Below are 13135 nucleotides of genomic sequence, written 5' to 3' on the forward strand. Positions count from 1 at the left end.
AATATAATTTATTCTCTTCTCCCAAAATTTGGTATAAGAAGTTTTGCACAAGATCTATTGATTTTCTTCAACCAAGCCCTGCTAAGGTATTCACATGTTGGGGCCCGCTGCTACAGTGAGGTATTTGGCAAGCCCCTGTGAGTTAATTGTCTATACACTGGGATTAATTCGATTTTCTTCTCCTTTCAAGCCCTAGACCACCTACCTAGACTATGATACCAGTTTCTAAGAAATTACCAACAGTTTTAAAGATTCAACCGTGGATTTCGACTCCAAATCGAACATGATCCATAAAAAAGTTTACTTCAACATCAAATATGTATCTACAACGATTAGAGCTCTCTTTTACCTACACCAAAATCTCTTCAACCCTATTTCCAAATTTCAATTTCAGCAATAAGAAAATCGTCTCCTTAAATCACGAAGAAAACAAAAATTTCATTCACCAAGAGCGAAGAACGAGCACAGAGTAATGATAGCGACAGTAATGAAGATCGAATGAATAATGAGGGAGAGAAAACAGCAGAAAAGGAGCAACCATGAGTGTTATGTAGAAAGTGCAAATATATAATACGTACCTCAGGATCGTATAGGATAACTGATAGCTGTTTTGCAAGGGGCTTGTCTTGTACTCGCCAACGGTGCATCCGAGGGATGCATGTATCCCCTCTCCTCGCATATCGACCAGCCAGGATGGGAACAGTCTCATAGACCCATATCTGCAATAATTAAGATTATTATATGTACAATTTAATAAAAAAAGGATAACGCATTATGTTAAACATTTACCTGTAAAGCTAACGGCAGGCCATATACATCGTACTTATGCTCCGATCTATCTCCCCTAGGCATCGAATGCCCCCTCCTGAAAATGTGTAACGTATCAGAAAAGCATCTCTCCCCCTACGGATAGTTGTTGAACGTATCGATGTCATCAACAACTTGCAAATGAAAAACGTCAATCGACGTCTTCCTGTAATGACACCTCAGTACGCTCTCTAGTATAAATACCATCCCCAACTTCAACTTGTCGGACATCTGGTCGCATCCCCTGAATGCATCTCCTAACTGCGCTAGTGTTACTGTCGTGTGCCCATTAAAGTAATCATTCAGCAGTCTCTTGTCTGTCGAAATACTGTCCCTCGCGGCCTCTTCACCCGTGTATCTCAATCCAGTGATGAGGGCAAACTCGAATATAGAAAATGTAGCAACCTTGCCCCTAAGATCAAAGTAGAGGACATCTCCGTCAACTGGCTTAAGCAGCCGACACAGTAATGAATCGATCAACTGTCCAGAGAACTGTACAGATCGCAGTGAATACAGGAGCCATAGATAGGATCGAAGTAATATCTCTGCGTGCTTCTCGTCCAGTGAATCCAATACTACTGTGAAACTGGCAAAGTTACAGTTTGACGTAACTTTGCCAGAAACTTGTCTCAAGGCTGCATCCAAATGGTAATCAATCCTGCAAAATTTCAAATGTTAGAACATTTAAAACATAATGTCACAAAATTCAACTAACCGAACTGTAAGTAATATACGCACGTAATAACAGATAATAAAGAAAATGAATTAAAAATTACACAACAACTTATAAAAAAAGGAAAAAGTAATTTTTATAAAATTATTTATTTCATAGTTTATTTTAACCCATGTTAGAAATTTATTTCAATTCGTTATTTAATTAAATTTAATTATTTATATTTAATTACATATTTAAATAAATTATTTTGAAAATTTATATTTCTTACTTATTTAATTTTTTTATTTTTATTTAAATGTTCATTATTTATTTCAATTGTTTATCAAAATTATTTATTTCGATTGTTTATTTATTTATTTCACATTTATTTTAATTGTTTATTGAATGCTCAATTTTAATTATTTATTATAATTGTATATTTAATTATTTTCTTTGAATTATTTATTGAACATTGAAGCGTAAATATTTAATTATTTGCTATATTTTTCTTTAGTTGTTTATTCAATATTTATTTTAATTATTAAGCGAATATTTAATTAATTATTTTAAATGTTAGATATTTATTTCAATTGTTTATCTATATTTTAATTACTTACTTTGATTACTTTTATCCAATTATTTTTCATTTAATTGTTTCAATTGCTCATTTAAATTATTTGATTTAATTACTTATACTGATCGATTATTTACATTATTTATTAAACAAGAACAAACGCAAATATTTTATTATTTATTTCAAATGTTAGAAATTTATTTCCATTAAACATTAATTAATATTTTGATTATTAACATTTATTCATTTATCATTTAAATAATCATTTAATTATTATTTAAATGTTCATTATTTATTTTGTGTGTTTCAATTAATTATTTATCCAATTGTTTTTCATTTATTTGTTTCAATTATTCATTTAAATTATTTGATTTAATTACTTATATGAATCGATTATTTAAATTATTTATTGAACAAGCAAAAGTAAATATTTAATAATATCATTTCAAATGTTAGAAATTTATTTCAATTAAACTTTAATATTTTCAATATTAACATTTATTCATTTTCTCATTTAAATAATCATGCAATTATTATTTAAATGTTCATTATATTTTTTGTGCATTTCAATTAATTATTTATTCCAATTATTTTTCATTATTTGTTTCAATTGTTCATTTAAATTTTTTGATTTAATTACTTATATGGAAAGATTATTTAAATTATCTATTGAACAAGCAAACGTAATTATTTAATTCAAATGTTAGAAATTTGTATTAATTAAATTTTAATTGGTATTTTGATTAATAACATTTATTTATTTATCATTTAAATAATCATTTAATTATTATTTAAATGTCCATTATTTATTTTTGTGAGAAATTAATTATTTATTCCAATGATTTTTCATTTCAATTGTTCATTTAAATTATTTAATTTAATTATTTAAATTATTTATTGAACAAGTAAACGTAAATATTTAATTATTTATTTAAAATGTTAAATTTCTTTCAATTAATTTATAATTAAATTTTACTTGCGTATTTTAATTATTAAAATTTATTCATTATTTATATTTTTCTTTTATCATTTAAATAATAATTTAAAGATATTAAAAAAAAGTTAAAACAGACGGGTTGTCTGTTAACAGGCATGTCTGTTAACAGACGGCTGTACAGACAGCACCGACGACTGTGTCGTCTTTTGACGGCCCCCTTGCCGGAGATCGTCGGAAATGGCGATCTCCGGCACCTAAACCTTAAAAACCACCCATGTGGTACTTCATTGTACGATATATAAAAGACCCATCTATATAGATATCATCATCTATATTCAGAAAGCCGTATGCTTTGGATTTTTAGTTTTTACTATTTTTACATATTCTACAATGATTTCTACCATTATTTCCAACAAAATAAACCTTTAATATAGATTAATGGGGAAAAAATTATGCAAAACTTACTTTCTTCGCTTCTAATGGTGGCCGGTTGATCTTCTCCCAATAAAAACTTGTCGGTTTCCTTTTTTTTCTTTCCTTCTTTCTCTCCTGTCATCGGTTTCAAAGTTTTCTTATCAATAGCAGTTTTGAATTTTTATTGTTTTTAAAGTTTTTACAAATTTTTTTATTTTTTTAAACAGTGGCCAACGACCATTTTAAAAAATTGTATGTTTTTATTTATTTTATTTATTATTATATATTTTTTTTGCGAATCTGCCACCATTTCCTCCACAAGTTTGAAAGAAGATTGTAATTTTTTCTTCACCGAGAAAATAGGGTACCAATTCCGCATGAGAAAGTTCAATTCAGAATTTCGATCTTCTTTAGTCCCTCGTTGGTTATTTGAATTCTAAAGTGTATTGCTTTTCGGTTTTCTGTAATCGATTATTCTGCGCCTGCCAAATCTGAAAAAAAGCTTCTACTGTACTAGATGGACTTCCAAGTTTGATGCTGTTATCCTAGCACGTTAGTTATGTTGGTTTATAAATACTGCCCAAGAAGTGTTTGATAAATTGCTAATGTGAGTAAATTTTGCTGATTTTCTTCAACTATTGATATCGCGGGTAAAGATGGAAGTCTCGGAAAGTGTGATCAGTAGAATCAATAGCTCTTTTAGTGATGGCGGCATACATTTTGCGTCTCCAGTTTCCTCTTTAAGGACAAGTGAAATTGACCTGGTACATAAATTTTTTTTTCCATTTTTATATTATGGTATTTTTTGGCTGAGTATTATTATTATTTTTTTTCATTTTTATATTATTTACTTCTTTTTGTTGTTTAAGGTGCGAGGAGTGTTGCAAATGATGCAAGGTCTGTCAAGTTCCCTGTTTTCTTGGGACGATAATGGGCATTGTTTTCGTGTTAAAAGTGGAATATACGTGATTCATCTTTCCCAAACAAGTTTGTATGGCGTTCTTGATCAGTTTATATATGCTGCAACCAGTTTAAAATGGGTAGAGATTGTTGTAAACAAAATTGAGAAATCCAAGCGCTTGCCTCCGCCTACTTTGAGAGCATTTGCTTGTTCTGTTTCTACATGGCTTAGAGTAGGTGTCTTTTACTATGAAATTTCTATTTGATCAACCCTTTTCCTTCGTTTTGGATTCCTATTCTCATTTTTGAAATGCTTATAGGGACTTTATTTTTCTTAATCTTGTTTTGGAGCAGAGGATTCGTGATATTTCTTTGAATGAAGAGATGAAGATAAATAGTTCTGATCGCAAAACTACTCCGACCCTATTGGGGCTGTCAAGTTCTTTGTCAAGGTTGTATTATTTGGAGCAATTTTACTCTGACGTAATAAATATGTTGGGTCATTGTTGCCCATTTTTTCATACTTCGTCTTGTACATGTTTCAATATACTACATTTGGTAGGATTAGCCCAACAATTTGTTTAAGAAATCTGTGATTTCTAAGTGGATGCTCTCTCTAACAGTCTTTGCTCAGGAGCTGAATATTTGTTTCAAATAGTGCATGAAGCCATTCCACAATTCTATTTTGAAATTGATCACTGTATCTCGGCTGCAGAAGTTTCTGTTCACATTATTAACCATCTCTATGCGAAGCTTAATGAAGTTTGTCTCCAGCAAGGGGGTGAGGTTGAAATCTACAGTTGCTTGAGATGTTGTGCTCATTTTATTTATATTTGATAAGGTCTAGATCATAACTATATGTTGCTTTCAGGAGGATGAATATAGGATGCTACTTTACATACTTGTGGGTAGTCTTTTGCCATACATTGAGGGACTTGATTCATGGCTTTTTGAAGGAACTCTTGATGATCCTTTTGAGGAGGTATTTCTTTCTTCTTACTTCTTAGAGAGTTATGTGCAATCTCTCATACATAGCATTGGTAACCAGCAAATGGGATTTTACATGAAGTCCTCATTTAGAAAATGTAATATTTTGGTTGAATTTGGTACTTATTTGTGCCAAATCTTCAGTATATGACGCTGGTTTTTCTAATTATGCATCCGTATATTTTAGTATGCAAGAATTTAGTGAACTATATTTTGTATAGAAATTGTATGTTTTTAACTATCTGTCTTTCAGAAAATTATAATGTGCTAAGACATTTATATTTTGTCGATGGGATGGAATTATGAAAATGTGCATACTTTTCTCACTTTGTTCTAGGTATGCAAGGGTAAATTATGTTTTCCTTTTCTACTTGGCTGTTTTATTCTTTGAGTTAGGTCTTTTATGTTACATTTTGCAACATTACCATCAATAGTTCTTGAAACACAACCCTTCAACCCTAGAAGAATTTGAAAATTAAAAATCCCATTGTGTTTAGCTGTAGGCAGCTGCATCTTGAGTGTCCAAGAGCTGTGATGATTCAAATTGTGATGCAACATCTGTCCCTTGCCTTGTAACTTGTATTTTTCATTCTGGTCCTTCTGCTTTGCTAGAACATTAATCTGGAATTGTGATAATTTTGTTTGTCTTTGAGAACTGCAAAGTCTATGATGTGCATCAAATTTGAAGATGTCTTTATTTCTATTAATTTTGCCTTTACATCCTTTTTGAATCAACAAGTGATGCCAAAAGGTTATGGTTATATTATTGTTTGTCTCATTTCGATTTTTATTCTTATGGGTTCTTATAGTAGAAATTATGGCAGTTGGGGTTCTGGATATGATGATAAATGATCATGCTTGAAGAAACCTAGCTGATAGTTGGCATGTCACGTGACGAATATTTTTTGGATTACTATTATTGATTCTTGGAATAAATTAATCTCTGGTTATTCAAAGCTTGCTAAATGAACTTTATAAGCATTAATTGGTGTGAACTAATACAGTTCATGGTTCATATTGATAAGCTATTGTGCACATGACATAATTGAAAATTTTATCCAGAATGAATTTTAGTTATTTAAATTCTGAATTAACTTTTGTTCTGTAAACACCAATTCAATGTTTCCATTTTCAAGAGAAGTTTTCATGTAGATTGAGGAAATAGGGACGTTTATAGAATTCCTACATGTCTCTTGTTCGAGGTCTTCTTTTCTGCATCTGTCTATCTTTTCACTCAACGCAGTGACATTACCAGAGCTTCTTGTTCTAATTTTTTGCACATATCCTTTGTTACGCATGCTACATTATCTGTTTTTTTTTCTAGATTTTCTTCTTTTTTGTCACCGTGCAAGCTTTTGTGTTTCACAATTAGCGGTTGTAGGCACAATCATTAAACATACTTACAATTGGCATTGCTCTGTTATCAATTAACTTTTATGGACAACAGATTCTGTATTTACCCAATATTTTAAAGATTCGTAGCTATTGAGGGAGTATTTTTTTGCAAACTGTTTATATTTGTATATTTCATAAGACAGCAATTATCTTTTGTAACTCATTGTGCCTTCCTGCAGATGTTCTTTTATGCTAACAATGATATTGCAATTGACAAGGCTGAGTTTTGGGAGAAGAGCTATCTGCCAAGATCGGCAATGTCTCAAAAATTACACATTCTGGATTTTGCCTCTGATCTTCTATCTTCAACAAAAGAGAAAAGGAATTTAAGTGGTAGAGAATCTGTTTCTCTATCTGGTGTTGCCAAAGAAAAAGAGTCAAATAAAAATACTTTTCAACTTTGTCCATTCTTCATGAAAGATACAGCAAAGGCAATTATTTCTGCTGGAAAATCACTGCAGCTGATCCGACATGCTCCTATGACATCTCTTTTAACAGCTTCAGCCACCAACATTGAGAATGAAACTAGCATAGCTGGTTTAACTTTGTCGGAGGTCTTTTGTGTGTCATTAGTAGCTCTTATTTTCCATGGTGATCACATCTCTCAGTACCTTTGGCAAGATAAGAAACTTGTTTCTTCATTTGGCTGTGTTGAGGAAATACAAAGGCTAGAAGAGAGTGATGGGACTTTGCCTGCTGAAACAAGCTTGAATAAAGCCTGGCACAAATTATTGACTGACATATTGGCCCAGAAAAGAGATTTGAGTTCAGGATATACTCAAAGAGATCCATTATATTCCTTTAGTGTGAAGGGAAAGAAACTAACTTCAGATGAAATAGATGAACTGCCCCAGTTTAACACATTTTGTCCTGAAAATCCAGCTATTACTGTATGTCTAAAGCTTCTTCATGAGAATAGGGATGCTTGGAGTGCATTGAACATATCTCAAAATTGTCATCTTCCTCCTTTAAATGATGAGGATCTTAGGCAAGCTATCTTTGGTGAAAATTGCGGTACTGGTTTGGCACACAAGAATACAGATTACACTTCTGGCTTTCAGTTTGGTGAATTTGAACGTAAGGTGGAAGATGGAGAAATGGTTAAAGTGTTGCTTCCCTATCCAACACTTCTTCCATCGTTCAAGGTACTGCATTAGGGAATTCACTCAATTGACATATGACTGTAGCTTGTATTGCATTTCTTATTGCTCAAAACTTCCTTGCAATAATATAACAGGAGGACATGTGCATGTCAGAGGTTTTACCATTCCAGAATAATAGCACCCTTCCATCAAGAATCCTCAGCCGGATCCAGAGTACTGAACCAAAAAGCACCCCACTTCCTGCTGTAATTCTTCAGGAATGCCTTATCAGCTATATTAAAAAGCAGGTAGGGGATCAATAATAACTCACTGTGCTTTTTCTATACATGTCTTTGATGTAATAACTTGCTACAGATTTTTGCATTTTACTTGTGCAGACTGATCATATTGGCAAGAATATGTTGTCAAAATTACTGCATGACTGGAGATTGTTAGATGAGCTCGGCGTGTTGCGTGCCATTTATTTATTAGGCTCAGGTATCATCTGACCCAAGCAATCCAGTCTTTCATAAATGAGATTTTGATTTTACGTATCAAGTTGTCTGACAGGACAACTACCTTGCTATTAACAGGTGATCTTCTGCAGCATTTCTTGACAGTGATTTTTGCTAAGTTAGACAAAGGAGAACCCTTGGATGACGATTTTGAGTTGAACACAATCTTGCAGGTGCAAATCAGCAATTAAACACTGAATTACTGGGTTTTGTATCTTTGCAGTTCTTATCTTGTCAAAACTTTTGTACGTGTAAAATAATCCATTTTCGTAACTCGAGGTGTCAAATGGACCAACCCACTTTTGGGCTGCCTATGGGTGAAGCTGGCATTTCTGGCTAGCTAGGCCTATTTTTAGATTTTTTTATTTTTTGTAATTTTCGTAATAAATGGCTAAGAAAAGTTGAAAGTGGTATACTCTAGTCTTGATCCTGGATACCCATGCCCAACATGACCCCCCTTTTGATGGCGTGACCTGGGTTTACAACTTTACTCAGGGAATTTTGGAAAGGGAAAACAAATTAAAATTTATGTAAGTATCGAAATATCAGAAAAGAAAGGCTCAACATTGTTGTTCAAACCTTGGCCTGTATCTCAGTGTCATTCTTCTACACTTTGGAAACTTGAAAACAATTCTGAAGATCTTATTTTTGTGAATCATGAGTTTTTAGTGTCAGGGATACAACATACCTATTAATAATGATATTAGTAGGACGATCACTTTTGCAAAGATAATTTCCATTTTCACCAGTCACTTTTTTTGTCATGGTGCAGTTTTTGGAAAATTGATTCAGTATTAGTATGTAGCATTTAATAGCACAAGTGGATAATCTGGATCATGCTAAGGTTGAAAACCTTCACCGGGCAAAAATTGCTGCCAAAAAGAAAAAAAGAAAAAATTGTTTGAAACAACCTAGCCCAAGTGCCCAACTTTTTTATGCCCAAACTGGAACCTGTTACCCAATACCATTAGCCCAATTTCCAGATTACCCACCTACTCATAGAATTTACAAGAAAAAATTATGAACAAAAACCATAAACAGGGCAGGGGTTGCCCTGCCCCATCTCACCCCATTGACATCCCTAGATTAGCGAGTGAGATCAATTTCATAATAATCTTGGGAACCCCATTTTTGCTTAGATTTTATGGTTTACTTTGGCGAAAATGCAGAGTCCAAAAATTATCAGTGTCCTGGTAATATCTTGCTGGATCTATGAATTATTTAATTTTTCCTAAGAAGCTTAATGGATCAATGAGTATCAGACCCTGCAGTACACCATTTTGTCAATTCTTAAACTAATCATGAAAAGCCATTTTAGTAATTTCTATGTTGTAGAACAGTTTTTTGACTCTGTTCTGGATATCACCGACGTAGAGTGATGCCGTACATTAACACTATTTAGTTTACTTCAGGAGTCAATAAGGAACTCTGCTGATAATGTACTGCTAAGTACACCAGATTCATTGGTTGTGTCTATAACAAAAAATCCTGGCTCCAGTGAAGATGATCAGCATTATATGTCCACTTCAGTTTCAACTCCCCGTAAAGGTCGTAGTCAGAGCTTTGGAATGGATGTACTTGATTCTCTTAAGTTCTCATACAAGGTATCGCCTAGGTTTATTACCTCTTAGTTCTCTCTTGTGTTTGTGAAGTTATAATTTAAATTGTGTCAAGCATCTTGGTAGATTTTCTTATTCAAATATTATTGCAATCCAATAGATTGCTTGGCCACTTGAACTTATTGCTAACCTGGAAGCAATGAAGAAATATAATCAGGTAGCTCTTTTACTTATTTGCATTGTAGTTGCTATTAGTTAATTATTCTTGGTAATTCTATCAGTATATATTGTAGGTTATGATCTTCTTGTTGAAGGTCAATCGAGCTAAATTTGTGCTTGATAAAGCTCGGAGGTGGATGTGGAAGGTAATTCTCTTTTTAGCGTCCATTGCAGGTTTTATCCCAGTCAAACAATATTGCTAAGGTCTTTGATATTGCCCCTTTGGACTTTTCAGGATAGAGGCACTGCAACAACTAACAGCAAGCGCCACTGGTTGCTGGAGCAAAAACTTCTCCATTTTGTGGATGCTTTTCATCAATATGTTATGGACAGAGTAATGAGTTTTCCAACCTTTTAAATGCGTGATTATTTGGGATGAGTTGCTATTTATGCTTTATTGTACCTGGACTGCGAAATGCCTGTTTAACCCAAATGGTTGAGGATCATCCTGCCTTTTAGAGCTGAATCTTAGATTTCATCAGTGGTTAATGATATTGTTCTTCTCCAGTGTCTGTTTTGATTTGAATGTCGTAGTTTGGCTTGCTACAATTTATTGAAGTGAGAAAATGAGAGTTTAAACATGTAAGCTTAATCTTTTTCATTTTCTCCTCAACCTGAATACAGGGTTGTATAATTGCCATCTGAAATTTTCATGAAAACAAAGCAATCTGCAAAATTTAGACGAGTACTATTGGTATATACTTTCATGTTATCTTTCTTTTATACTATTGTTTCCTTAAATTTCTTTTTAAGTCTTTTGAGATGACTGGAGCCTAAAATATATAGTTCTAAGATCAAAGTTCAAAAATTCCTGATTGGATAAGGAGAAATCAAGTGGCATTTTATGACCTTTACTTATGATATCCTTTTTCATCTTTGCATGCTTTTGACTGATTTGAGCTGTAACTGCTTCTGGTATGGTTTAAAGAATGTTTGGAGCATTTTTAAAAATTATGAAAAATTTCTAACCACCGATGTTTCTGTAGAGATTTCCATACTAATTTGAAACTTGCAAGTGTTCTTCTAGGGTCATTTGGTTATGCTAAGAGCTCTTAGTATTTGAAAGCACGCAGACCTGTATTGTCAGGGCATATCTGCAAGTCCTCAGTGTTATAGATTAATTTTCTGCATTTGCAAATAATTGCACTTGCAAATTTTTAATGAATGATTTATATTATTAAACTAAAAAACTACTAAACAATTTTCTGTTGATAAATACTTCTGCTGGTTACACTTTATAACCAGGATATTATGAATAGGTATATCATAATGCATGGCGTGAACTCTGTGAACATATGGCTGTGGCTGGAACTTTGGATGAAGCCATTGAAGTACACGAGTCCTATTTGTTGGCAATTCAAAGGCAGTGTTTTGTGGTTCCAGACAAGCTGGTCTCCTCCACATCCTTCACTTTTATAATTATTGTTATTGCTAAGCCATACGTTTATCGATTTAACCTTATGAAGAATAGTGAGCATCAACTGACTTGTTTATGCAGTGGGGCTTGATTGCGAGCCGCATAAACAGTATCCTTGGACTAGCTCTGGACTTCTACTCTGTACAACAGAATCTATGCAGTGGTGGAGCAATTTCTGCCATCAAATTAAAATGTGAAAAGGAAGTGGACCGGATAGAGAAACAGTTTGACGACTGCATGGCATTCCTTCTCAGGGTAAATTTTTGTTGACTTCTGATAACTTATGTAAAGTTTGCTTTTAGATGCATAAGCAGATTTTGAGTTAAATAGTGAAGGGGGAGCACGCCCACAACCCCCACTGTCCATGTCACGTTTTCTAATAAAAAGTGTCACCAACGCTCTGCAAATGAGAATAATGAAATGTTTAGTGCATGGTTGTCTATTTACAAAGATGATATTTTCGTAACCCAGTTTTAACCTATATTTTGACTAGTTCTTTGACTCAATCAATTTTACAATCTTATCTTTGTCATCCATCTCGGACCAAAAATCCTTATTTTCCTACCTGAGTGCAGTTTCTACCTCCACCAACTCCCCTACGACCCTAGTTTCAGTGGTGAAACAATTGACTTTCTTCTATCTAATTCTTGTACAGGCTTAATATGTTTTCATTCGTCATTGTATGTGTTATGGAGAGATTGTGCATGTATATACGGAAAACCTAGTTCTCATTCTATTTCTTGCATCTATACCCTGTGTTCCTTCCCTTGTATACCAGGCGCGCCCTACTTGAACCTCCAAGCATCTCTCTTTATCTTTTATTTTAAATCAAGGCACAAAAATCTGATCAACTACAGTTCATTATCAGAGTTACAGAATTTCAAACAGTGAAAATGATTCCTTCAAATTGTCTGGTTTGTTTTATTTCATGGATAGTTGGAGATTCATTAGTGGCGGTGATGGAGGCAGAGATGTTGGTTTTGTGTGTGGTATCTTGGTTACGGACTATGTTTCATAAATATTTTAGCATTTAACGAGTTTTTATTTTCGTTCTTTGGGTGATATGAGTTCAGTCACACTTCTGCACATACTAAATGAGAATGATTTTGATGATCTTATATTTGTTTTCACAGATTCTGTCTGTCAAACTCAACGTGGGGCAATTTCCTCATTTGGCAGCTCTAGTAACTCGTATTAACTACAACTACTTCTATATGTCCGATAATGGGAGCCTGACCGCCTCTGGTTCAAGAGCCTTGCGTTCGACTTAGTTAATGTTATTCCAAGAGTTAATCGAACGAAGACCTTGCTTGATTTATGATGCTGCGTTCAACGTGTCTTACCTTTCCTTTATTCTGGGTTTGGATTAACATCTGGATTTGATGTAATTCATAGGTAATATGTACATTCTTCTTGTTGATTGTACAAAATTATCTATAAATTAATGTATGTTCTTTTGTATTTTGCTTGGAAATCTTTGAATCTAAAAAACGTAACCTACGATAAACAATCATTTTACATTCATCTCTAAACGAACATGGGTGGTTTTATTGCCACGAATTCTTTTATGAGACCACACTAGAAATCATTTTTATGGCTTAGCTGCACTAAATGTCCCGACTTTTAGCCATTGTCACACTTATGTTGTTGACTTTTTTTGTTATATCTTGTCTT

The 13135-nt window shown here is 33.3% G+C and overlaps 1 protein-coding gene across 2 annotated transcripts; it reads left to right on the top strand.

Annotated features, from left to right (window-relative positions):
* Window positions 1-3691: 3691 nt before the first annotated feature.
* LOC111394342 (gamma-tubulin complex component 5) lies at window positions 3692-12929 on the top strand. Of its 2 annotated transcripts, XM_023020104.1 has the most exons (16): window positions 3692-4151; window positions 4257-4520; window positions 4642-4739; window positions 4911-5073; window positions 5159-5269; window positions 6849-7814; window positions 7907-8059; window positions 8150-8249; window positions 8345-8439; window positions 9679-9870; window positions 9986-10042; window positions 10119-10190; window positions 10280-10378; window positions 11304-11435; window positions 11543-11716; window positions 12595-12929. In XM_023020104.1, the coding sequence occupies exons 1-16, from the start codon at window positions 4044-4046 to the stop codon at window positions 12730-12732; spliced, it is 2922 nt and encodes a 973-aa protein (XP_022875872.1). In that variant the 5' UTR covers window positions 3692-4043; the 3' UTR covers window positions 12733-12929. The 2 variants fall into 2 exon arrangements, with proteins under 2 accessions (XP_022875872.1, XP_022875875.1); XM_023020107.1 differs by lacking the exons at window positions 3692-4151; window positions 4257-4520 and having other exon boundaries at window positions 4911-5068.
* Window positions 12930-13135: the final 206 nt, after the last annotated feature.

This window comes from Olea europaea, chromosome 5 (assembly GCF_002742605.1).
Source record: "Olea europaea var. sylvestris chromosome 5, O_europaea_v1, whole genome shotgun sequence".
Classification (NCBI taxonomy): Eukaryota; Viridiplantae; Streptophyta; class Magnoliopsida; order Lamiales; family Oleaceae; genus Olea; species Olea europaea.